Source organism: Bos grunniens, chromosome 1 (genome assembly GCF_055505025.1).
Source record: "Bos grunniens cultivar Pamir isolate PY7600 chromosome 1, Bosgru_T2T1.0, whole genome shotgun sequence".
Taxonomy (NCBI): Eukaryota; Metazoa; Chordata; class Mammalia; order Artiodactyla; family Bovidae; genus Bos; species Bos grunniens.
The window spans coordinates 7,968,063-7,994,792 of record NC_141165.1 but is presented as its reverse complement, the minus strand read 5'-3'; the positions used below and the strand labels follow the sequence as shown (position 1 = coordinate 7,994,792).

At 40.1% G+C, this 26,730-nt stretch overlaps 1 protein-coding gene across 15 annotated transcripts in view; it reads left to right on the top strand.

The window, feature by feature from the left end:
* Positions 1-26,730, top strand: part of DYRK1A (dual specificity tyrosine phosphorylation regulated kinase 1A) — a 144,664-nt gene that overhangs the window by 28,619 nt on the left and 89,315 nt on the right. For 9 of the 15 annotated variants that reach the window (XM_086403975.1, XM_086403595.1, XM_086404042.1 and 6 more), the window contains exon 2: positions 21,025-21,110. The exons of 5 other annotated variants lie outside the window; for them this stretch is intronic. In XM_086403975.1, coding sequence (XP_086260101.1) covers positions 21,101-21,110 — 10 coding nt within the window. In that variant the 5' untranslated portion in view covers positions 21,025-21,100. Of the gene's footprint in view, positions 1-8,666; positions 15,889-21,024; positions 21,111-26,730 lie in introns of all 15 variants that reach the window. One more of the 15 variants, XM_086403821.1, reaches the window with a different exon arrangement.

The window sequence follows — 26,730 nt, the reverse complement described above, 5'->3', positions numbered from 1 at the left end:
CTGGAGAATGTTTTTTTATTTTTATTTTTTTTTAATTTATTTATTTATTTATTTTTGAAATTGCTTTAAGAAAGTTTTATTTACTGCATACATCCTAAGAATGTATTGTAAATGAAGCAAGATCTTGGAGAATGTTTTTTTAATACTAAGGTTTTACCTACGCTAAATAGGCTTTCCTTTAAAAATCTTGAGGGTTGGTGAAAACATTTTATTCCATGGTGTTTTTGCATCCAGCCAGATTGATCTTACCCTTACGGACAAAGCGCTGTGAGAACAGATTCTGTTCTGGGATTCGGAAACTCTTCAGCTTTACATTAGCAAAAGCTCCTCCTGTTCTTGGGCTGGTTCACACCCAGCTCACGAGGGTCCATTGTAGCCCAGGAAAGGATGTGCTCCTGTCCCTCCTGGGAGCCAGGCCTGTGTCCTGTGCACTGCAGGCCCTGGGGATTAGGGTGGGGGCAAAGGCGGCGCCCCTGTTCTTGGGGCAGGAAGAGTATGGGCCGGCCGCCGCTACTCTGGTTTGCTGCTTTCTTTCCTCGCTTTGTACGGGGTACGAATGAAAATGCAGTTTTGGGCAGTAGTGGGAGAAGGGGGGCTTCCCTCGTGGCTCACACAGTAGATAACCTGCCTGCAATGTATGAGACCCATGTTCGACCCCTGGATCAGGAAGATCCCCTGGACAAGGCAGTGGCAGCCCACTCCAGTATTCCCACCTGGAGAATCCCATGGGAGCCTGGTTGGGCTACAGTCCACGGGTTGTGAAGAATTCAGACGCAACTGAGTGACTAACACACACACAGTGGGAGAAGGAGAAGAGAAGTTTCTAATAGATCACCTTCTGCAAAGAAAATTCATTTTGATGTGAGTATTTCTAGGTCCTTCAGAGTAGTGTTAACGTCTTGGTCCTGGTTTTGTTTTCTGTGGAGTTAGTCCAGGCTCAGGAAAGTTAAAGGCATAGTTCAGCCAGAAATCTAAAGGTTTCTGTAAATCTGCATTCATGCGAAAACACATTGCTTGGCAACTGGCAGATGCTGGGGTAGGTTATTTGTTGACTCAATTAATAAAATTAACCCAAAGTTTATTTTTTTAAAAGTGTCATTCTCTTTTCTGATTTTAGAATCTAATCTTAGCATAATGTTGAATAGAGGAAGGTGACCTGGAAAGTTAGGAGGCCCGGGGTCCAGTGTTCTTCCTACACACCATGATTCTTAACCTCTGTGCTATGCTAAGTCACTTCAGTCATGTCCGACTCTGTGTGACCCCATAGATAGTAGCCTACCAGGCTCCCCTGTCCCTGGGATTCTCCAGGCAAGAACACTAGAGTGGGTTGCCATTTCCTTCTCCAATGCATGAAAGTGAAAAGTGAAAGTGAAGTCGCTCAGTTGTGTCCGACTCTTAGTGACCCCATGGACTGCAGCCTACCAGGCTCCTCCGTCCATGGGATTTTCCAGGCAAGAGTACTGGAGTGGGGTGCCACTGCCTTCTTAACCTCTAGACTTTCATAAATGATCTTTTAAGAGCCCTTCATCATGCAACATTTTAGTGTCAAACACCTTAGAAATGCCCTCAGCTGATGTCATTAGAGTGAATGGGTTCCAGTTGCCACCCAAGGAGTGGTGTATTCGGGTCCACAGTTAGGCTGCTGTAACTGGGAGCCGGCACTTCCATGGCTCTGAGAACGTAGAATCCTCTCGAGGTGAACTGCTAGGTCGACGGGTGGGGGCGGGGCGGGGTGGCGGCGCGGCCCCAGTAGCTCATTCAGAGACAGGCATTTCTTCTTCCCTGATCCTTCAGGGTACCCTGGGATGGGCCTCATCTGTGTTGTCCTTGCCCCATTTCTTAGGAAGGTGAAGGGACAGAGACGTGTTCACTCCTTGTCTTAAAAGATCAGAAGTGTCAGCCATGCCTCCTTTCGCACTCCGTCTATGAAAACTTGGTCATATGGCCATACCCAGCTGCTGTGGAAGTTGGGAAGCGGAACCCAACAGGGCAGTTGTGTGTGTGACGATAATTACAGAGGAAGGAGATGCCTGTCTTGTTTCTGCCGCAGACAGTGTGGAGGAAACTGCTTAGCTTTCTTAGTATCCTTTTGGGGGAAGCTTTTTACTGAATGTTTTTGTTTACCAAAAATCTTATGGTAAACAGAAAGAGGAAGTAAATTATTTTGGCATTTGGATTAAAATGCTGAGTATATTTGAAAGGCATGTTCTGAAATTATTAGGAAAATGAAACTAATCAGCTCTAACCGATTATACCTTTGTCTCCTCAAAGTACAAGCCAGGTAAAGAGTTGTTTAATCTTTTGTGCATTCTGTGTTACTGGAAACACTTAGGTGCACATTCTGTCACAAGTGACATCTCTTGCCCAGAGGAGTAGCACATAGTTCCCTTTGGTAAACTAGCCCAGCAGAACAAAGCTCTTTCTTAAATGCCATCAAACCTCAGTGGGCTCTGAATTCTTAGAAGTTTGTAAATTTGGCCCTGTGTGAAAATTGCCTGGGGCCCTTGTTCAAAATACAGGTTCTGGCCCTACCCTCTGGAGGTTCTGATGGTTCTGTCTCTGAAGCTGAATTTTTAACCAGCCCCTGAGGGTGATTCTGATGCAGATGTCAGTGGGATGGGAACCACTGCTTTGGATAGTCTACACCTCAGGTGCCTCATATGTGAAAGTGCAAAAATTACATATCTCCTGGGTTTTGTAGGGTTCAGAGAACGTGACATGAGTTGTACTTAAAACTGCTTCATAAATTAAAACATATTATCAGAAATGTTAGGTGGCATTTTAAAGTCTACACCAGGTATTGTGCTAATTTGTTTGGTAAATAAGGTTAAGTGCTCATATCTCCATTTAGAAGTAAGCAGGGAAATTACTATAAGATAGAAATCCAGACTTCTTAATCCTTGCCTAATTGAACAGAGATTCTGGAAAAAGTTAGCTGCTCAGCATAAGTACTAGTATAGCACAAACCAAATAATTTATATACTTTCATTTTAACATCGTGTTAAGACTTTCCTGGTGGCTCAGATGGTAAAGCGTCTGCCTACAATGCGGGAGACCTGGGTTCAATCCCTGGGTCAGGAAGTTCCCCTGGAAAAGGAAATGGCGATTCACTCCAGTACTCTTGCCTGGAAAATCCAATGGACAGGGGAGCCTGGTAGGCTATAGTCCATGGGGTCGAAAAGAGTCGGACACGACTGAGCAGCGTCACTTCTTCACTTCTCCACTTCTCTTCTAAAGTTACCATGTATCAACTTGATGACTTCAGTTAAATATATCTTCAGTGTCATCTGTGTGGGAAATTGCTTTGTTCTTTGGCCTTGAATATGATATAGTCTCTGTTCGTAATGAAATTACAACCTGGTAGAGAAGACAAGACTATTAAATCACAGTACCACTCTTAAGAGAATTTTCTTCTTAAGGGATGTATTCTACAACTGTTACAAGGTAGGTTCTGAATGCGACGTTCAAGTTCAGAAGATGGGTGAGGTCATGTAAGGTAAAGAGCACAGCTTGAGACAGAAGGAGGGACTTCCCTTTTTCTTTCTACCCCAGAGGGACCAGTGTCTGTCAGGGACCTGGACACTTGTCTCTCTCTGTATTGCGATTTCCTGGACCTTGTAAGGAAAGGAACATGATAGAGAAGCTTGTGAAGGTTAAGGATGCGGCCCCTTCTCTGAAGTAAAGGGGAGCAGAACTAAATTTGATGATTCAAACCCTGTGCCAGGCACATACGCAGATCTCCTTAATCAGCTGCAGCGGTTCTGTGGTTGAGAGGGGCAGTGTCCTTTAGTGGAAAGAGTATGGGATCTTAAAACCTAGAAGCAGTTGGTAAAAGAAAGAAAGTGAAAGTCACACAGTTGTGTCCGACTCTTCGTGACCCCGTGGACTGTACAGTCCATGGAATTCTCCAGGCCAGAATACTGGAGTGGGTAGCCTTTCCCTCTTCCAGGGGATCTTCCCAGCCCAGGGTTTGAACTAGGATCTCCTGCATCACAGGCGGATTCTTTATCAACTGCTCTAAATTGAGAAGCATTTGGTAATGTTAGACCCAACTCTACCTTGTACATAGATGTTCAAGTAAGTGGCTTTTTTTCCTGGTGAAACGACTACCCAGGACACGTCAGACTATTCCTTCTTTTTGGCGTATTAGGTGTGCCTTGGCTTTCACAAGGGCATGGTTACTGCTTAACCCATTGAGATACTATGGATAGAGACCCAAGGGTTCATGATGAAGCTGCAGGGTAGAGAAGGGAAAGAGTGCAGTCGTAGGAAATTTTGACAGGAAATATAACTCAGGCTGATTCATTTGATGATGCACCAAAAGTTAGGGGTGAAGTAGTGAAAAGCCACAAATACAGTTTCTGCCCTCATGTCGTTGACAGTGAAAGTTCAGCATTTTAGCAGTTGCTGTTTGGGATAGAACCTGTGAAAGCTTTCCTGAAGTCTTCCAGATTGATGAAAGTGGTGGGGATTTTACATTCTGTGTCTTCCAATGGTTATGTCTTTTTAAATCTTGAAGGAACTCACAAAAAAGCAGTTAGGATTGCAAATCATTCCAAATGAGATGTTGATATTAAATTAGGCATACTTTTCCACATCCTCCAAGAATACAAATACAGACTGAAGCACTTTTCATAGGTGATGTTTGTAAGTGTACATGTTTTAAGATTGGAAATGTCTTTATCTCTTCGTATTAGTTTCCTGTGGCTTCTGTAAAAAACCACCACAAACTTAGTGATTTAAAACAACAGATATATGCTTTCATTGTTCTGGAAGTCAGAAGCCTTGAAATCAGTACCCCTGAGCCGAAATTGAAGTGTTGGTTGATGCAGGGCATCTCTTCAGAGACTCTCTTCGGGCGGCTGCCAGCGTTCCTTGGCCTGTGGCCGCATCACTCTAGCTCTGCCTCGTGGCTCCCTGCCTGCTGTCCTGCTGGTGTTGGTGTCTGTCTAGCGCTCTCATAAGGACACTTGTAAAGGCGTGTAGGACCCGCCCGGATCATCTCATTTCAGCGTCCTTAGCTGAACCTTAGTCACATCTGTAAAGACCTGTTTCTAAATATGATCGCAACTGTAGGTTCCAGAGATTAGGATGTGGATATTTTTTTGGAGAGTGACCTTTTTAAGCTTACACTCTGATAGATTGCAGGCAGATTTTTGGACATAGGAGCAAAAATTGTGTGGACAGAGCAGCCTCAAGAGTTGAATATGACTTAACGAATAAACCACCACCATTGATACATTATATAGAAGAGTAGAGGAAGGTTGTTTTTGACATAGTAACTTTTAGATATTTGTAAGTATATTTCTAGTTAGAGTAGACATTTATAGTGTATTATGCATCTTTTCAACGTTAGCTTGATTTTCAAATTTGGAATTCAAATTGGGAGGCATTGCCCCAAATTTTAGTACCTCACATGTCATTTATAATGGTTTTTGAGTTACTAGTCTCTAAGAGTGGAGGTTATGGGTCTGGGTCAATCCGACAGTGATAATTTTTATCAGGATTTGTTGAAAATGAGTATTAATTTAGGAAAATGATACAAATTATTAGGACACATTTTAGCAATGTAGAAATTTTAATGACCTTGTGAGAAGGTGCAGATTGTAGAAGAATAGTGACAAATACATTATGATGACACTTTTCCTAAAATTGCTTCTTTGTATCAAACTTGAAAATGTGTTGCAGTTGGAGTATATATTTTAATTATACCTTCTTTTAGTTAATTTTGGACTGGTCATTTTGAAAAAGATGAACATATAGTAAACAGTGTTGTTTAAAAAGAAAAGAGGGTCGCACTTAGAAGGGAAGGTACCAGTGTAGTGTTTTTGCTGTCATGAGCCAGCCATAAACATAAATGTATTATGTGTGTGTGTTAATTTTAATACCTGGTTCTTTGTTGAACCTGCCTGGTTTTTTTGGTCACCCGACAGGATGAGATGGCTGGATGGCATCACCAACTCGATGGACATGGGTTTGGGTGAACTCTGGGAGTTGGTGATGGACAGGGAGGCCTGGCGTGCTGCGATTCATGGGGTCGCAAAGAGTCGGACACGACTGAGCGACTGAACTGAATAAAAAATTGACTCTTTTTTCTAAGCATCTTGAGATACATATTTGGAAGTTTTTTTTAGATGGTTCTATTATTTCTAATTCCTTGGGTGTGAAATTGGGTTGTTTACCCACTAAGTTTCTCTTGGGATGCAGGGTTTCTTTGTGTGCTTGTAATAACTGTGCATGGGCTTCACAGGAACTCCTGAAGGTGTCCTATATATTGAGGGAAGTTCATATCTGTTTTTAAGTATTTAGAGTTGATGACACGACACCACCCTTATGGCAGAAAGTGAAGAGGAACTAAAAAGCCTCTTGATGAAGGTGAAACTGGAGAGTGAAAAAGTTGGCTTAAAGCTCAACATTTGGAAAACGAAGATCATGGCATCCGGTCCCATCATTTCATGGGAAATAAATGGGGAAACAGTGAGTGGAAACAGTGTCAGACTTTATTTTTCTGGGCTCCAAAATCAGTGCAGATGGTGACTGCAGCCATGAAATTAAAAGACGCTTACTTCTTGGAAGGAAAGTTATGACCAACCTAGATAGCATATTCAAAAGCAGAGACGTTACTTTGCCAACAAAGGTCCGTCTAGTCAAGGCTATGGTTTTTCCTGTGGTCATGTATGGATGTGAGAGTTGGACTGTGAAGAAAGTTGAGCGCTGAAGAATTGATGCTTTTGAAGTGTGGTGTTGGAGAAGACTCTTGAGAGTCCCATGGACTGCAAGGAGATCCAACCAGTCCATTCTGAAGGAGATCAGCCCTGGGATTTCTTTGGAAGGAATGATGCTAAAGTTGAAACTCCAGTACTTTGGCCACCTCATGTGAAGAGTTGACTCATTGGAAAAGACTCTGATGCTGGGAGGGATTGGGGGCAGGAGGAGAAGGGGACAATGGAGGATGAGATGGCTGGATGGTATCACTGACTCAATGGACATGAGTCTCGGTGAACTCCGGGAGTTGGTGTTGGACAGGGAGGCCTGGCGTGCTGCGATTCATGGGGTCGCAAAGAGTCGGACACGACTGAGCGACTGATCTGATCTGCCACTTTCCACCTCCCATTCCCCATTTCCCAAATGGGATAACCATGAACACTATCAGGCTGTTTACCTGCCTCCCACTTGGTGCAGTTGTTGGCATATTTTTTTATTCTTACCATGTGTTATTCCTACATATGTTACAGTCTTGTGATTTTAGCTTCAAGCACATTTTAAGCTGCAATTTATAGTTTTTGTTTTAAGCAATCAATGCTCTTCTAAGTAGAAGAAAGAAAAAATATTCATTTTGAAAATTTACCTACTTATTTACCATTTCTGGCATTTTTCATTTCTTGTATAGATTTTTGTTTCGAGCCAGTATCATTTCCCCTCAGCCTGAAGAACACTCTTCAGTGGTTTTGTAGTTCAGGTGTGCTGGTAAAGCGTTCATTGCACCGTCGTGCTTGAAGTGGATTTTCACTGGGTGCAGAATTCCACATTGGTGGTGGTTGTCACTGAAGCACGCTAACGGTGGGGTTCCACTGTCTTCTGGCTTCCGTTGTTTCCAGTGAGATGTTAGTTGTAATTACTATTTTGTTCTTCTCTGTATATATTTTTTTCTCTGGCCACTTTTAAGATTTTTCTCTTTGTCTTTGGTTATGAACTGTTTGCCTGTGACATGTCTCAGTGTAATTATAATGTGAGAGATTTTTAGCCATGATTTCTTAACATGTTTTTCTACTATTTTCTCACTGTCTCCTGTGACTTTATTATTTTCTTTTCGTTCTTTTTTTTTTTTTTTGTAGTTTCAGTTTTTCTGCTGAGATACTCTGTTCACACATTAAAGAGCAAAGTTCATGAAAGTTTTGAAACACATTTTCTTCTAATTCTTTGTATAAAATACAAAGTTGTAAAGTTGTTGTCTACCAAGTGTAACATCTCATCCAACCTTGAGTTGGTCCCCTTGACTGTGGATCACTTTTTTTTTGTTTCTTGTTTACTAATTTTTGATTGAATACTGTTTTCTTTTTAAGAATGTTAATGTTAGTTCTGCAAGGCTGGTTGGTCACCTTGAATTTATGTTTGGGTTTGTATTTTATTGTGTGCTGTGTGCTCACTTGCTTAGTTGTGTCCAACTCTCTGTGACCCCATGGACTGTAGTCAGCCAGACTCCTCTGTTAATGGAATTCTCCAGTCAAGAATACTGGAGTGGTAAGAATATTGCTGTTTCCTGCTTCAGGGGATCTTGATCCAGGGATTGAACCCATGTCTCTTCTTGGCTCATGTGATTGTAAAAACTGAGAAGTCCCCAACTCTGCAGTTGGCAAGTTGGAGACCCAGAGAGCCGATGGTGTCGTTCTAGTCAGAGTCTGAAGGCCTGAGAACAGTAAGAGCTGATGATTTCAGTTCTAGTCTGAAGGCCAGCAGGCTCAAGATGTCAGAGCTGATGTTTCTGGTTGAGTCCAAAGGCAGGAAAAACGTTGAAGTCTCAGCTCAGTGCAGTCGGACAGGTGCTCTCTCTTAGCTGTGGAAGAAATGAATGATAAATTTGAAACTATAATCATGTCATGACATCATTTGATTTTTAGGATCTTATTTGTATGCAGGCATTTAAAATTACTTTTCGTTTTTTTCAGTAGGTGTAAAGGATGGCACTTCTGAATTGTATACAGAAGTACGTGTGGTGGTCCCTCTTTCGACTTCTGCCCGGCCACCTTCTCAGTCCCATTGTCCTGAAGATAGTCCTGCTGCTGAAGGCTTGTAGTTACCTTTCTGGACATTTTCCTATGTATTTTCATTTATATGAAAATAAAAATAAGTATGCTTATGTTGTGCAGATACATATTTTCCCATATTTCTGTGTAGCAGTGGAGTTTGCTCAATTAAAATGGCAAATATTATTTTGCTTTTATCATTGATTTGATAATCTGATTTTTTTGGTGTTGGTTTTACTTCAGATCCTCTTAAGCAAGGCACATAACCTCTAGACCTGAGTTTCCACATCTACTAAAGGATTGATTTGAATTAATTGAAACTGAAGACCTCTCGCTCTCAGTCTGACACTAAATTCAGTGTTATTGTATAATTTGTCTGTATTAGCTACCACAAAGAATGTGTTACTCTTCGTAATGTGAAAAAGTAGGAAGATCAAACATCAGTTATGACTTAAGGCAGCAAGAGGAAATTTTGGGGCAAGTTGTTACAATGTTCAATCCCCCCCGCCCCCCCGCCCCCACTGCCCTCCAAGAGTGGTTGGAGAATGTTAGCTGCTAAAACTAGTAAGGGGATCTGTATGTCTTGTGGACTTTGACATTAGAAAGTTTGTGCTTCATTGATCCCACGGAGCTAGCCAATGACACCCTAAAGGGAATTTCACCCCAACTCCCTGAATTTTCATATCATAGCTGTACATTTGTTAGCACAAATGTCCCAGGGAAAAATTTATAGGAATCAGTTTATTTAGGTAAATCTTTGCTAGTGATTTATATAAAATATTTTATGTAAAATAGTTTCCCAAGCAGTTTTAACCTCTATCTTCTCTCCCCAAAGAGAAACAAAAGAATAAAAAAAGCAGATTTTGCTTAGTCATGGTATGTTTGTAAGTTCTCTTGTCTTACAATATCACATTTAAAAAATTTTTTTAGTTAGCTTCTTTTGTCATTTATTTGATAGTTAAAAAAATTGTATTTCTGATACGTATTTCATACATCACTGATTTTATTAAAACTTTTTTTTAGTTACTAAAAACCTCAAACATACATAAAAGTAGAGAATTTAATTAACATTCATGTCCTTGTCCTCTTGCGTCCACAGTCATTATTTTGCCCACCTGGTTTACTAACATTTTCAGTATAAATAGCACCACATTTAAAAATATTGTCTTTAGAAAAGAGGTTTGGTGTTTAACAACAACAAAAAAAAGACCCAAGCAAGAAACAAAAACTGTGCCCAAGCCTTTTCTGATTATAGCTATTTATAGAGAATTGATAATTCTATAAAATATTTTTTAGCTCATATATCATTATCTGTATCAGAAATTCTCAATTTTGTGTCTTTCACATTGAAATGAGTTAGCTAGGTCGTTTGTTCCATGATTAGATTGCAGATATGACTTCACTGTGCTTATCATCTTGTTTTAAATATTAAACTTTTTTTAACTCATTTGTGTCAACAGAGCAACCCTAAAGCAGGTTTTGTGGCAATATTGTGGTTTGATGATGATGACTTTGTTTCTCTCTCTCTTCGTGTCCAGAGTCTGCTATACTTGAGGGAGCTGGCCTTCTGGAGCGGGAGGTGAACAGGGCTTTCCCCAGATTCTGGGGCTAGGTGCCGTTGCGCGTGTCATTGGTTAGCTCCAGTTGAAGGCAGAGTTAGGGCCCTCGTCCTGGTGTCAGTACTGCTGTGGTGGGCTTGAGGGGTGCTGGTCGGAGACTTTCTGGAGAAGAAGGCACTGGCGTTGGACTTGGGAAATGGTGTTGACAGGCAGGAAAGGGAGCAGTTTCAGCAGGAAAGTGATTCTTGGGGGATGAGCTTTGCCCGTTGTGGCTCGAGTGAACGTTCAAGGAAAGCACATATATGAAAGGAGATGGGACTGGAAAGGTGGGGGTCTTCACGACAGTGTAAAACATGCCAGTGTAACAATGGGAACACGCAGTGCACGGTCACCGTGCCGTGTTTTAAATGCTGTGTCATCGTGATGGCACTGTTCTGTGGGATCACCCGCTTTGTAAATGAGGACACTCGTCAGCTGGGCGTCTAGAACCTGACACGGGACCACCTGGGAAGCGGCGGAGCCAGGCGTTAGAGGGCGGGCTGGCTCGGAGCCTGAAGGCTCTGGGCCTTGAACACCAGGTTAGGCGACGCAGAGCCCTTCTGGGAGAGTCTTACTGTGGACAGTGGCCAGAGTTTTAAAAGTTGGAGGGTACGTGAGGTTGTTCATAGTTGTGGCCCATAGCTAAATGTCATGGAGACTTTTCTGTTAGGATGGAGGATGAATTTCTTGGACCATTTTTTTCCTGATTATAAAAAGAAGATGCATGTTTATTAAAGTTGTGATATGCTAAAAAGTGTAAGGAAAAAAATTAAAAATAATCTGTTATTAGCCAAAGACATTCATTATTAATTTTATGTATTTTCTTCCAGCGTTTCTTCTGTGCCTTTTTTTTTTTTCTTTTACTTTTCTGAGACTGTACTTTGATGAAGATTTTGAGTTCTTTCTGATAAAATATAATGCATGATTTTTTTCCCTCATGTCATATAATAAGAACTTAAAGGATTTACATGATATTATGTGACTGTACATCTTTTCTGTTAGTGTTGAATATTTTTAGTATTTCTAATTTTTTGTTGATAATGTAGTTTTGTATATAAACTGTATTTTTCGTCATGAAATGTGTTTCTAAAAGTAGATGAACATTAAGCAAACTAGGACTACAAGCAGAATGTGATTCAGTGCTCCATGAAGAAAACTGTATGGGAACAGTACTCTTGTGAAAGCTTGTGTTCCCATATACTATGTATATAATTGATTTGCATGACTGTGAATGAGGTCCCCAAGGTTGAACATCGAGTCTAGTGAGGCCAATGGAATTTGGAGTATAGGCTGGGAAATGTTGACATTAGCATATCAGTCACACATATTAGGATTGTGTCGATGTCCCATGTCAGTCATTTTTACTGAATTTCCATTGATCAAGAAAATTCTAGGTTGGGCCTTTCCTGGCGGAAGTGGTTAAGACTTCTTGCTTCCACTGCAGGAGGCATGGGTTCGGTCTCTAGTTGGGGACCTAGGATTCCACGTTCCCTACGGTGCAACCAAAAAAAAGGAGAAAATTCTAGGTTAAGATTTAGCTAAGGTTTAAATTCTAGGTATAAGATTTTGTATCATTACAAAATAACACATTCATTTTAGAAACTTTAGAAAATAAGAATAACAGTTTCCTCCGGTTCTTCTTTCTGGAGATAACTAGTGTTTGCATTTTGTGTGTAACCTGTGAGTTCTTTTTTTTTCTGCACACAATTACTTTTCTCTCCTTTTTAAAAATATATTTACATACTGCTTTATAACCCACTTTTTCTATACAAGACAGTATTTTCCATGTTTATTTTATTAATCCAATATGCTCATTGAACATCTACTAGGATATAATAGAAATGTGAGACTGAGATTCACCAAGCAGTAGATAATATCATTTGAGTAAGACTATAACATAAATAACTAATAAAATATAGTGGTCCATAGGTAAACGGAGGTTCAGAGGAGAAACTGGAGTGGCTTTAAGCTGGATGAGGAGAAATGAGTTGGTCTTGAGAGTGGCTAGGATTTAGGTAAAGATCAGGTAGAGAAGGGGTGACTTTAGTTAGGGCAAAGGATTGAGCATCGCTGCAGAAGGAGGGTGTTATTTTATGGAATGCCATGCTGAGCTCTGAGTTCAGGGCAATAAGATTTGACTAATGTTCCTAAGTCACAGATGGGTTAAATCCAGATTGAAAGTCTGTGCTTCAGCGACGTATGTGTACAGCAGCTAAATGTGTGATAAAATGGGACGAGGGGTGAGCTGTCTTTAAGTAAAATATAGTTCCCAAATCCAGCCGTGCTCAAGAGTAAATAACCTGGATGTTCTTGTATATTAAACAAAACAAAAACAACCAGGGACTTCCCTGGTGGTCCACTGGCTAAGACTTCAAGCCCCCAATGCAGGGGCTGGGCTTCAATCCCTGGGCATGGAATTAGATTCCACATGCCCCAACTAAGAGTTCGCAGGCTGCAACTAAAGATCCTGAGTGCTGTAACTAAGACCCGCTGCAGCCAAGCAAATAAATATTTAAAGAAACAAAAACTAAACAAAACCCAGGCAGGTTCTCGAGCCCTTCTCCTTGCTTCCTGAAGCAGGATCTTTTGGAGTGGAGGCTGCAGTCTGGTTCTGCAGACTCCCCTAGTGTCTCTGGCATACCATCTGGCCCAGGAGATGCTGAGTTTAGGAGGCATCTCTAATCGCGTGAAATAAGGGCCTGGGCCGGGGATGATACAGTAGGCACGGAGAAGAATGGAAAGGCGTGAGGCATTTTGAGAATGCATAGGATTGAGCGAGATCATTTAGAGTAGCTAAAGAATTCAGCAGTTTCTAGAATGGTTGTGGGTGGTGGGAAGAGATGGGAATGTGAGTTGTGTAAGGAAAGGGTTGCATGCCTTTAGGCGTAAAGAGTTGATGTGGTAACGTGGCCCTGTAGGCCACATCCTGCAGCTCTGGACTAGATACTGAGTGAGCGGGTAGGGCGGCTAGAGAAAAGTCTGGAGTTACTAGTTCAGGGCAAACCTTTGAGGTACTCCTTTTAGAGGGAAAGGTGTTGAGAAAAACCAGTGGAGGGGCCAGACAGTGGGACTGGAGACTGGCACCGAGTTTGGGGCCACAGGTGACAGAGGTACCCGTCGGAGGACAGTTGGTGCCCTGGACTGTAAGGCCGCGCGTTCTAAGACACGCTCAGGGGACAGCGTTTTCCTTTAAGTTCCCCAGAAGTCTAGCAGAGAAAAGAAGTAAAACAAAACCCATTTTACTACTCTTAGTAGTAGGCTTGCTGGAAGAAAATGTAAACTGTTAATAATAGTGTGTGCTTTTTGATTATTTCTGGACCTTGTTATTTTTCTGTATTTTTGAAATTCAAGGATAATTAAAAGCGCAGAGGTTTATATAATTATATGTAATTATATTTATAAAAGGACATATAATGAACTAAGTGTATATATGAATGTGCTTATGTAAACTATTTACATATAATGCATATTTTATAAGTAAAATTATATGTGTGTACACTCACATATGGCATATGGTCCCATCACTTCATGGGAAATAGATGGGGAAACAGTGTCAGACTTTTATTTTTTTGGAGCTCCAAAATCACTGCAGATGGTGATTGCAGCCATGAAATTAAAAGACGCTTACTCCTTGGAAGGAAAGTTATGATCAACCTAGATAGCATATTCAAAAGCAGAGACATTACTTTGCCAACAAAGGTCCGTTTAGTCCAGGCTATGGTTTTTCCATTGGTCATGTATGGATGTGAGAGTTGGACTGTGAAGAAAGCTGAGTGCCAAAGAATTGATGCTTTTGAACTGTGGTGCTGAAGAAGACTCTTGAGAGTCCCTTGGACTGCAAGGAGATCCAACCAGTCCATTATGAAAGAGATCAGTCCTGGGTGTTCATTGGAAGGACTGATGTTGAAGCTGAAACTCCAATACTTTGGCCACCTCATGCGGAGAGTGGACTCATTGGAAAAGACCATGATGCTGGGAGGGATTGGGGGCGGGAGGAGGAGGGGACGACAGAGGATGAGATGGCTGGATGGCATCACCAACTCAATGGACATGAATCTTAGTGAACTGTGGGAGTTGGTGATGGACAGGGAGGCCTGGTGTGCTTCGATTCATGGGGTCCCAAAGAGTCGGACACGACCGAGCGACTGAACTGACTGACTGAACTGACTGACTTGGAAGAGTCAGTCCTATCAGAAAGGAAAGAGCAAGCGTAGTGGTTTTTATTACATTTCTTAGAAGCTAGTTATGAGAAGGGATTGCAGGCTTTCAGGGATTGAGCATTATTTTTCCCAAGTGTCTTCTGTCTGATAGATACGCTTTGTTTTGAAAATAAAATGCTTGCATGCCATCACGGCAGGTGTTGAGGTTAGGAAGGGAAAAGTAAGGAGGGACGACATGATGCACTGGACCTCAGCCTTGTTTGATTCTTGGTCACAGGCACCCCTTTTTAATTCCTCTTACTTCGTGTCTGACTCTTTGTGACCCCATGCACTGGTGCCCACCAGGCTCCTCTGTCCATGGGATTCTCCAGGCAAGAATACTGTAGTGGGTTGCCGTGCCCTCCTGCAGGGGATCTTCCCAACCCAGGGATCAAACCTGGGTCTCCCGTATTGCAGGTGGAGTCTTTACTGTCTGAGCCGCCAGGGAAGCCCAATTCATATTAGGAGCAGGATTGATTTGAGTAATAAAGAATCTGAGTACATGATGTGTAGGTGATAGGAAGCAAGCATAGCAACAGAAGAGAGAGAATTTATTTTGTTTATATCACTTTGCTTTTAATTCCTTTTTGCAAAGGGTTCCTGTGCCCAATTGCAGCGTGTATGTGTGTATGTTTCGGGGAGGCGGGGGGCACTTGTTCACACAAGCAATTCTCAGATGCCATCAGGGTGTCCGAGAATTCAGCCCAGTTCTCACACTGTCTGCCTAGAGAGAAAATCAGGCCTCACAGGTAAAGAAAGGGCTCAGTCCTGTGAGACTGTCCACTTCTGACATCAAGACTGGCCATAGACTGGAGGTTTCTGGGACTAATTCCTTAGGTTTGATTCATTTGCTGGGATGGTTCACAGAGCTCACTGTTTTTGGGGGTAGTGGGGGCTGCACTGTGTGGCCAGTGGGATCTTCGTTTCCCAGCCAGGGATTGAACCTGGGCCCCGGCAGTGAAAGCACTAAGTTCTAACCATTAGACTGCCTGGGAATTTCCCAACACGAGAATTTGCATGGATTGGATGTGGGATACGCAGTAGGAAAGAGGTCCCAGGTTATTAGGGTTTTAGTTTGGGAGACTGGGGTGTGGTGAAACCCATTGACCAAAACTGAGAATACAGGAGGGAGAAGTGGATTTTCTTCCTGTCCTACCTGTTCTTTCCTCTTCCTTTTTGGTTGGGAGAGTAGAGTCGGGAGGTCATAAACTCAGTTTAACGTGGGGCCTGAGAGCGACAACTTTGGAGTCCGTTTGGTTGAATTTGAATCTCATCTCTAAAATAGTCCTGTGTGGCTCCGTGCGACCTCACTTCTCTGGGCCTTAGTCTCCTCACCTGTAAAACCAGGTAATTGTGCTACTTAACTTATGTAATTATTTATGAGAATTAAATGAATTAAAGGAAAGTGTTTATGTGTCCATTAAATACAAAATCTCACGTTCAGTAATAAGTGGGAAAGGAAAATAACTGGGATGTCAAGCTCAGTTCATAGGACTCTCAGAAAGGTGGGCCTGAAACTCTGAGGGAGAGGTGGGCTGGGGGCGAGTCGCACTGTAGAAGTCTGCTCAATTCCACATGTAACTAGAATAGTACTTAGTGTTACCTTGCAGCCGGCTAGCTTAAATGAACCTTTGGAACTTCGGTCTGCTTATGATGGGATATTTCTTAGTATATATATAGTGATAGCCTGAAAAGTTCTGTGGTCTGAATATTCAAGTTTGAGGAACTTGGAATATAAGAGAAAACATGTAGGTATGTTGATAGACTTGAAGGTTGTATAAATCTGTGAAAATAATTGTTTTCACACTCACTAAAGGAGACAAAAGATGGCAAGCAAAATACAGTATCGGTGAAAGTGTCAGTTGCTCAGTCGTGTCTGACTCTCTGCGACTCCATGGACTGTAACCTCTGTCCATGGAATTCTCCAGGCAAGAAAACGAGTGGGTAGCCATTCCCTTCTCCCGGGGATCTTCCCAATCCAAGGATCAAAGCCGAGTCTCCCACATTGCAGTCAGATTCTTTACCATCTGAAGCACCAGGAAGGCCACAGTGTCAGTGGTCATTTATATATTTTGAATTAGTGGCAGGGTACCAGTACTTTTTTTCGTCATAGCCGACTCCTGTGAGGCTTCCCTCGTAGCTCAGTCAGTAAAGAATCTGCCTGCAATGCCGGAGACCTGGGTTTAATTCCTGAATTGGGAAGATCCCCTGGAGAAGGAAATGCAAACCATTCCAGTACTCTTGCCTGGAAAATCCCATGGACAGAGGAGCCTGGTGGGCTATAGTCCATGTGGTTGCAAGTGTCGCACACGACTTAGCAACTACACCACCACCACTACTCCTAGAAACTTCTCAGTCTCTGCTCTCCAGTCTTAAAAAAGATACTTGTCAATGCACTCTGCCTTGTTACAGATAATATGCCTATGAGTTATTTCCCTCCTGTTTTCCTGAGCTTATTGCTGTAGCCAAATATACAGTGCCTAATTTTGTCTCAGTTTAGCCCAGATGTAGTCCTAGCGAGCCCAGGTAACTTGGTGCTTGAGGTAGCAAAAATTGGGGCATTATTTATTTAATCCACTCAGGTCTTATTTCTTGAACCTTCTTTCCAATGCTTACTCAGAGTTGTGTTCTTTATTTTCAGTTTCATGAGAAATCACATTCTTCTCTGTCCTTAAACCCCATGTATCAGCTGCTCCCACTTCTAACATGCCAGTCATATGATCCAAGACCCAGGTTTATAGTTCTTCATGTTTTTTATCTTGCCTGAGGCTTTAGTGCAAAAATGACTTACCTACTCTTGGTTTTTACACTCTTCTCTGCTTGTCTTCAATTTTTTTTTTTTTTTAAGGAATATATAGCAAATCGTTACATGTTATAATCAGAATTTCTCTGCCAGGCTGACTTTTCAGGAAAGTTACTTTTTTATTCTCCTAAACTGAAATATTTTTTACAAAGTGATTTACTGCTTATGAATTTTATTGATGTTTGGCCTGGTTGAGGCAGAAGAGTAAATGGTGAGACTTAAAATCAGACTTAGTCCACCTGGATTCTTGCAGGTGTGTAATTTTCTTATGACCATTTCGGTGATCCCTAGTGAGAGGATCTTGCAGTGGCGGAAAGCAGTGGCGGAAAGAAGTGAACTTTGGTGTGGGACCAGAGTTCTCACGGTGTGACCTTAGGCCAGGCTGCTTGATCTGTCTGAGCCCTGGTGTCCCTGCTGGTAAAACAGGAGGGCCTGCTTGTTGGGTGTGTGTCAGCGTCTGTGAAGTGTGTCAGCTGAGTGGTTGGGGTATAGTGAAGGTCCTTTACTCTGCAGTTTTACTCATAATTTTGATTTAAACTCTTGTGCTTTTTGCATTTTCAGTTTTTTTTTTTTTTTTTTTTAAGACTGTGGGTATTTCCTTGGATTCTAGAGGAAGTCATAAATATTCTTGGTTTTTAGGATTTCTCTTGAAATCCCCAGTTAGTGAAAAGACTCCCCCCCACCCCCCCAATATCTCATTTGATCATCTTTTTTGGAATTAGGGTGATAGGTTTTTTAAATTGCGTGTTAGGTATCAAAACATTCCCTGTATGACTCCTTTGGCTGTTTTAATTCTTGAAAGTCTGCTTCTGAAATAAAGACATTTTTTTCTATGACTTCCTTACTCTATTAGTGTAAATGAGCAGAAGTGTATAAGGAAAGCGGGTCACAGTGTATGATTTGAATATAACCACATAGTAATTTGATCCATGGAATAAAATTTTAGGTCCCTCAACTTTGTTTTCATTTTTGTAGCTTATTATTATTATATTTTTTTGTAGCTTATTCTTAATAGACATCTTCTGTACCATCTGAATTGTCCTTTTAAACCTCTTGCCTTTTGTTTTTTCCTGAGGGTTAAATTTTTAAAATTGTGAATATGAGAATATATAATACATAAAATTAAAAGATAATAAGCAACAGCTGTGTACTTCACCCAGCTTAAGAAATAAGATAGCTCCTACCAGTACTTTTGAAGCTTGTATCAGCTTGTATGTACTGATTTTTTTTTTGCCTGCTGTTTGCAATACTTCCCTACTATAGTTATTTTGAAACTAGGTAAAATTTTTAGTTTTTCAGTATAAAACATTGTGTCTTTAGAAAATACATCAATGACTGCCATTTAGTTCATTAAATAAAAGAAAGTGAAAGTGAAAGTTGCTCAGTGGTGTCCGACTCTTTGTGATCCCATATACTATACAGTCCATGGAATTCTCCAGGCCAGAATACTGGAGTGGGTAGCCTTTCCCCTCTCTAGGGGATTTTCCCTAACCAGGGATCGAACCCAGGTCTCCCACAATGCAGGCAGATTCTTTACCAGCTGACCCACAAGGAAAGCCCTTAGTTCATTAACTCTCGAGTTAATCTGGGTTTGCCATATCATGCTAATGCATTCATTTCAATCACAGTTTTGCCACTCTAGTTTTTTTTTTTTTTTTTAGATTTGTACTGATTTTATAAATCTCAGCACAAGAGTACTTTCAGTCAGGTGTCTTCATATCCTCCCCCCCTCCCTCTCTTCCCATCCCCTCTTGTCTCCCTGACCTCTCTTGAGAAAGAACAGACACCAAGAGACCACGTCTGTACTTTCCTGAGCATACCATGCACCAAAACTCAAGTTTGTTGAAATGCTGTTAGTCCTCCCTGCACATGTGCTGTAGGTTGATTTTATGCAGTGATTTTCAGACAACTAGAAAAATGGTTTGTAAGTTTAGCTTCAAAAACCACTTAAGCTCAGTTCCTAGATTTTTCATAGACTATTATATTGCCTTTGGCAAAATGTGAGCTAAAACATACTGTAAAAGATTTTGAGGATTATGGGAGGTTTCTGTGGTAAGGATAGTACATGTTTTTCATTAGCATCTAATTTTGCTCCATAATTTGTGAATGGTTCCATTTGTAGGGGAAAAGATAAAAAATTCGTTGTAGGTTTTTTTCAGAAAAAAATTAAAATATGACTGAATTTGTAAGCTTCTTTAGAAAGAAAATTGTATCTGTAGTTTGCAAAGTCCATTTGGTGTTTGCTGTATCCTAGTTGGCACCCCACTCCAGCACTCTTGCCTGGAAAATCCCATGGACTGGAGCCTGGTGGGCTGCAGTCCATGGGGTCGCTGAGAGTCGGATACGACTGAGCGACTTCACTTTCCCTTTTCACTTCCATGCATTGGAGAAGGAAATGGCAACCCACTCCAGTGTTCTTGCCTGGAGAATCCCAGGGACAGGGGAGCCTGGTGGGCTGCCGTCTATGGGGTTGCACAGAGTCGGACACGACTGAAGCGACTTAGCAGCAGCAGCTAGCATCCTTGTTGAAAACTGCAAATGTTAAAGTGAATTATTTCAGCCCAGTTGATTTCCTGTCACATACCTGAAGTGAACTCCATTGAGACAACAGGAACTTCGGGCTGGTAATTTAGGAACATATTGATACTCAGGGGAAAGGGTTATTACTCTTAGCAGGATGATTGGAGTGTCCTGATGTAAATTTAGGGAATTGAAAGCATCAAGAGTTGAGAGAGTGCTAACAAAGGAAAACAACCTACTTTAGAGTTTTTCCACATAAAGAGAGGATCTAGAATTGGTTAAGTTTCTGTGTTGCTCCTGCAGAGTCCCCAGTGCCCATGGCTGGTATAATATCTTTTGGTCTCAATAGATGGATGTCTTTTGGCTAGCCTGGGAACTTGGCCAACGTAAGCAACATTGTTTCATTTGGAATAATACTGAATTCCACAGTATCAGTTTGAAAACTAGATTTTTAGACCAAACTCCTTTGTTGATTTCAGCCTGTGCTTGTCTTTTTCTTATCTGTTATTGTGTGCTCTTAGTTGACAACAGCGAGAGGGTGCTCTTGCTTTCCCCTTAAGTCCTGGAATTTGCTGGCCAATCATGAAATAGCAGCTGAAGTAATGAGTAGGAATTTAAAGTCAAAGAATTATAATAAGTAGGGGAAGCCACCGGGAGAGCAAAAGAGAGTTTGTGGGCTTGGAGGAGCAGTTGTGAGCAGTGTCTCAATGTACCTGTAACGCTGGAAGATTGACATCTGATTGTTCCTATAAAGCAACTTTCTTTACCTTTGATAGTAAGCCGTGGTGAAAAGTGAATTCACATTCGTACTGATTTGTGAATTGATGTAGATTATAAAATGTAGATATTTTTCTTCTGCTAAATTACATAGACTAGTGGAGTATTGACAGTTTATTTCATACCTAGAAATGTGTGACTTTTTTTGTTGGTAGTAGTCAGGTTTTAAAACTTTTTCTCCCTGGCAGTTACTTTATATTTTATATATAATTGGTTTTCACTAATGAAAATTATTTTCAAGTAAGCTTAAATAAATGTTAGCAAATGAATTTACAATCATTTTATCTCTGTTTTGGGGGTTGTGTTTACATTAGATGTTCCTCAATTAGGGGTAATTGTCTTGCATCCTTATCTCTTATCATAATCTGTTTTTCTTCACACAGTGTTGTAGTTTTGCTGCTGGACTCTTCCCTCCCTCCCCCCACCCCATCAGGATGATATGAGACTTGAAAGAAGACGATGCATACAGGTGACTCAAGTTTTGAAATACAGTAAAACTATGGCTGTCTGAGAGAATGTGGGAACTGGTGGTATATTTTGAGTGGGGGGGAGCTTTCTGATAAACAGCATTAGGGGGAGAATAATTTAGATCACTGAATGCAAAGATATAGTTGGGGTATTATTAGACTTGACTTTGGGCATCAGTTTGATAATCAGTAACTGAGAGTGGTATTAATACAAATACAGCATTGTAATTGCTAGTTCTTGACCTTTTCAAAAGGGGATGATTGGCTAAAGTACTTTGGTGAGATTTGAAGTGTTTCTGTTAAAGATAAATAAAATATTCACCTTTATCGGTGAATGTATGTTCCCCCAGATCGCTTTAGAGCAGAGCCGTAAAGGCTTATGGAGAATATGTTAGCGGTGTGTCTTAAATAAGACTCCAACCGTTATATTGAGGATGTTACACCCATATGTATGACTCCTTGAAACTGTGGTCTGGGGTTTTATGTTTTCTTTCCTGCCTCTCTCCATCCCTTCCTTCATTCCTCTCTTTCTCCTTCCTTTCTTCCTTGTCTCCTCTTTTATCTTTTTATAGTTTGTATTTATATAGGAGAAGCAGTATAGAAGGCAGTTTTGAAAGAGTAGTTTTGATTGGTTTGTAATTAATTGAGGTGATCTTGTACATGGAAAAATGAAGGCTGTTGTATCTGTGGCTATGTTCAAACTCTTGAAAATGTAGTGTAGCTAATGGATAAGGTGTTATTAATGTTTAAATTTGAATGGTTTTAAATCAGGCTGATTAGGAGACATTTTGTTGAACCAAGCGGCTTGTATTTGTAGACCTGGACACAGATATTCTTGCTTGATTCATAAACTGAAAATGTGGTCTTTAACTGGAAAAGAAGTAACTACATAAATCTTGGATAGATACTTAATTACATTATTAGTGAAGGTGTTAAAATTTTTGTGATTGGTTTTTGGTTTTGGTGATCTTTGTTTTTCAAACAGAAAAAATTTACTTTTTTTTGACTTCAGAATGGAATTTAAAAAAAAAGTCTCAAGTGTACCATTTTGTATGAAGAAATGTGCTTGAATATATATTAATTATAGATCAAATCATATTTTACATTCATGAGGAACTCAGAGTCCGATGGTAATTCTTTTTTGAGTAAAAGGCGATTGAGTGATTATTGCTGTAACCTGTGTCTCAAGGGTGCACGCATGTGTTTGCCTGTACATACTAGAGGTAAACCATGGACACGTGCCGGCCGAGTGGCTGATGGAATCATCGTGATGCTGAGGCCGAGTATCAGTGTCATGGAGGAGTAAACAAGAAAGAATTTACAGAAAACATTGTAGAATTTTATGAAAATTGTGTTGTCAGATTTTATAAGTGTGACCTTCTGGTGCAGGAACAGTTTCTGAGCCCAGTCAGCTCCCGGGTTGCCCTTGGGCATGGTACTAGCACGTTGGCTATACCAAGTAGATGCTTACTTTCACCTGAGGTCAGTAGAGGAACAAAGTGTTCTGGGGGTGTCTCAAAAGACTTATCCATGAATATTAATGATTCTAGAGGTTTTCCCTTAAGGAACTTTGAGGTGGCAGAGTTGCTCTTTTATTTCTAGTTTATTGTCACAAGATACGAAAAAAGTTTCCAAATAGCTCTTTTTCTTGAGAGGCTCATGGATGAACTGAAATATCTAAAGAGTAAATCCGGTTTATAAAGATTATCTAGTTCATTTTATGAGTGCTGGAACACACAGAAAATTTACAAATATCAGATTTGTGGTGTAATCTAGTCTCTTACTCAGCCCTGTAGTCTTTAAAAATTACCAACATTTAATGGCTGATAAAGGGAAAGACTGAAGAAGGAAGGTTTGACTCTGATGTGTATATTAGCTGTTGGTGTATTTCCCCTTCAACAGTTTGAAAGTTAATAATTGGTTTTGAATGTAAAATTAACAGCTTTTATAATCATCATTAATTAATACAGTTTGCTCTGGTTTTATGATGCACACATTTATTATTCAGCGGACAGGATTTTAACATGTAAAAGCTCATAAGGAGTTTTTCACTGGGAGTTATTTCTAGAATGTTTTTGCATACTTGGAAGTGAGTGTTGTTTCCCCAGGCATTCATGATCTTGACTGTAGGTTGGTAAGATGTGACGATGCCTTACTCTCATGCCGCTTCATTGTAGGTGCTCGTTCAGGGATGCTAGGAAGGACATTGAAATACGTTTTGACTGACTGCGCTTTTCAAAAGCCAAAGCTTAATAATTGATTTTTACTGAACAGAAAGCTAAACTTTAATATATCTTTAGTACATGTGTTGATAGGTGTTTCTGTACTTGTTAAATTTGAGGGCATTTTTCACATTTTAAAATACAGTTAGGCTGTATATTAGGTAAGATTGGATTATTTTTTGATCTTTGGAAGAAAAATCACTTATGACCAAACATTCGTTTCGCTAACATTTGCTTTGTACCAGGTGCGATAGTAGTGCTTGGCTTGTAAGGATTCCTTTGCTTGGGAATCAAGGAACACATTTCACCTGAAAGAGGGAGAAGATATATAAACAAATTATGCAGTGGATGTTTATGATAAATTTTAGATCCTTGTCTGTTGAATTCAAGGCACCTAGAGTAAAAATAGAAAACACTTTCTGGTTAAGGCATTCGGAGTAATGTCTTCACCTGATACCTACATGTTGTCAAAATCTACTTTTGTGTCCCACTCTTCTTTTCTGAGCTCCAGACTTACATAACTGCCTCCTAGGTGTCTCTCCTGCACACATTTTCTCCTCTCTTATTTATTCCTGTTAGTGATGAGTGACACCATTCTACCCAAGCATGCAGTCATCCTGAGAACCTAGGAGCTACTGCTCACTCCTTTGAATTAAGCAGTAACCAAATTCAGTTTATTTAGAATGTAGAAAGTACTTAGGAGATTAAATTTGGAAAATGCACTGCCTCAGAGGTCACTGTGCACATTAACATAAAAGCACTTGCATTTTTCATATTTATTTGATAAAAGGACCTCCTCTTCCTTTTATTTCTTATTTATACCTATTAACATTCAGTGGAACGTTAATCGGAAAAGCTGTTGGTTACAGCAGATGATACTATACTTTGCTGGGCTTCTTTAACAACCGAAATATTTTTATTTTTAATAATAGTGATAAGCTAGTTATTTGAAAACTTGAAATAGTTCTAGAACATACAGAACTATAACTATTTGAGGATGAACATTATAAATTTATTTTAAATTCTGCTGATTTGATCATATTGTCTACCATATTTCTATAAACTTAAGTGATTAAAGCTATTTGATGTGGTAGTTTTAACAGATTAAAATGTGAGTTTTGTGGGACAAAGTTTGCATACTACAGTGATCACAGGAGTATGGCATATTATAATATTATACAGCAATTAGAAATCAGATCTGTAAACTTAAATAAAGTCAACTTCTGTAGTCCCATTTACATACACAGGGTGCACGGAGGGGAATAAAAAGATTTGTGTATTTTGATATTTGAGAGTGTATTGCCCATTTCGCTCCTTTTGGTCTCGTTCTTCACATGGTCCTGTGTAAATAGGCTTTTCCTATATGTGTTTTCCCTTCTTTAGTTCTCATTCGTTTCTTAATCCTGAGCGGTCTGATTTTGTGCTTAATAATTCAACAGGTTGATGGTTTTTGGTGAATGGTTAAATCCAGTGGATTTATTTTTGCCCTCAGGTTTTAAGTTTTTCTCCCTGTTGACTCGGTAATGTAGTATCAGTGAAAAAATCGGGAAATTTATAAGACTATGGATGAGTGGAAGGAAACATACCCAGCGTTCTACTGCCCATTGCGCTAGGGCACTTTCTCTTCCAGTATTTTGTTCTTGATGCCATTTTTTATTAAGATCATCTGAATAGGTTGGTGTGCTTGGGCAGAATCTTTTTTCATATTGTTTATATTTTCTCTTTTATTGCCCAGCATTATATTGTGAACATTTCCCTGTGTCATCAAAAACTTACTAGCTATAGTGGTCTGTTGTTCCTTTCAACTTGGAGCATATTCAGAGCATTCAGAACTGTAACATTTTGAGGGCACATTATTTTAGAAATTTATTTTAAAATATGTGATTTGAAGCTGTTTCTTTAAATGCTCATTTCCTAGTTAAGTTAGATGTCTTTGGGACTTTTTTTTAAGTTTTCCTTTTCACTTTTTTAAAAAGTACTAACATTGTGCGTGAGTGTTTGTTCATATATTGAATTATTGCCTTGTAGTTTGTCCCTAGGAGTGTAAGTATTTTAGCTCATAGGGCTTAAAGAATTTTAAAACCCTTCGTACAACTCTTTAGAAAGGTGTTTGGTAAATGTACCAGTTTATACTTATTAGCATTAGACAAATGTTTGTCTTTTTAATATATCTTTTCGAGCAGTGAGTATTATAGTTAAAAATAAGTTTCCAATTCAGCTGGCAAAGAGAAGAATCTTCTGTTTTAGAAAATTTTATAAAAGTGATAGTGTGTTCTCAGTGGAGGAAAAAGTTTAGTTGTTTCTGAAATGCATAAAGCGACAAACCTAACATAGTTCAGTAAATATTCTTCTCCCAGGATTCTTTCTACCAAGTGGTTTTGTTTTATGCTTTTACGGCATTTGCATATGTTAGCTTGCCATTTTTTGGTCCCAGCTAATCTGATTCTCAGGCGTATTTGCATTTTTGTGTCCTGTGTCTAACAGGGTTCTTGTGACATAGAAAGTGTTCAATGAATACTTGTTAAAAGAATAAAAATTGTTACTCTTATTAATGCCTAAAAATATCTACTCGGCATGTCTGCTTTAATAAATTTCTATTACTATTTCTATATATTAATAATAAATAAATTTCAGGTGGTTTTAAGAGTTCGACATTATTTTCCATTTCATGTTTCCTTTTTTTTTTTTTTTTTTATACTGTTTCTGGTTTATAGATGAAAGTGATTAATAATGATTGCATCAGGTGTGTGTCTCATAAAAGAACATAGGATATTTATAGAGAAGATGGTGGAAAACCTGAGGTTAGCCATGTTGTAAAGTTGTATTTCTTAGGCTTTAGTACCTTTATTTAAGACCTCAGTGAAAGCAAATGGATCCATACTCATTATTCTAAATTGTAGGGATACTTGCTAAATGTACCTTCAGAGGAATGTATGAGATCTGGGGAGATAACAGTAGGACATAGTTGTTTGAATCTTGACAGTTTTCCCTAAATACAGAGTAACTGGCATGGCAAAACCAAAAATTGATGGACACTTTCTCTAAAACAGTATCACCACAAACTCTTAATAGAAGTAGATGAGGACCAGTCTCCAATAACTACAGGACCTGCATGGTGTCAACACTTGTATTGAAAGATTCAGAAGAAAGCAGCAGGAATTTGATGGACTTGTGAACAGGAGAACCCCAAGCTAGCTAACAAAAAGTCCCTGCAAAGTGTGGCAAGAAAGGTTGAGAACAGCAGCTAAAATGAAGAGATGTTTGTGAGTTCTCAGTATATCAGGGGCCCGCAGTGAACTCTGTGGTGGCAGAGCCCTCTGGTGCCTATGAATCTTCAAAACCGACCACTTGAAGTTCCCTTCCTGGTCAGAGTCCCACACTGAGGAGACACTGCTGATAA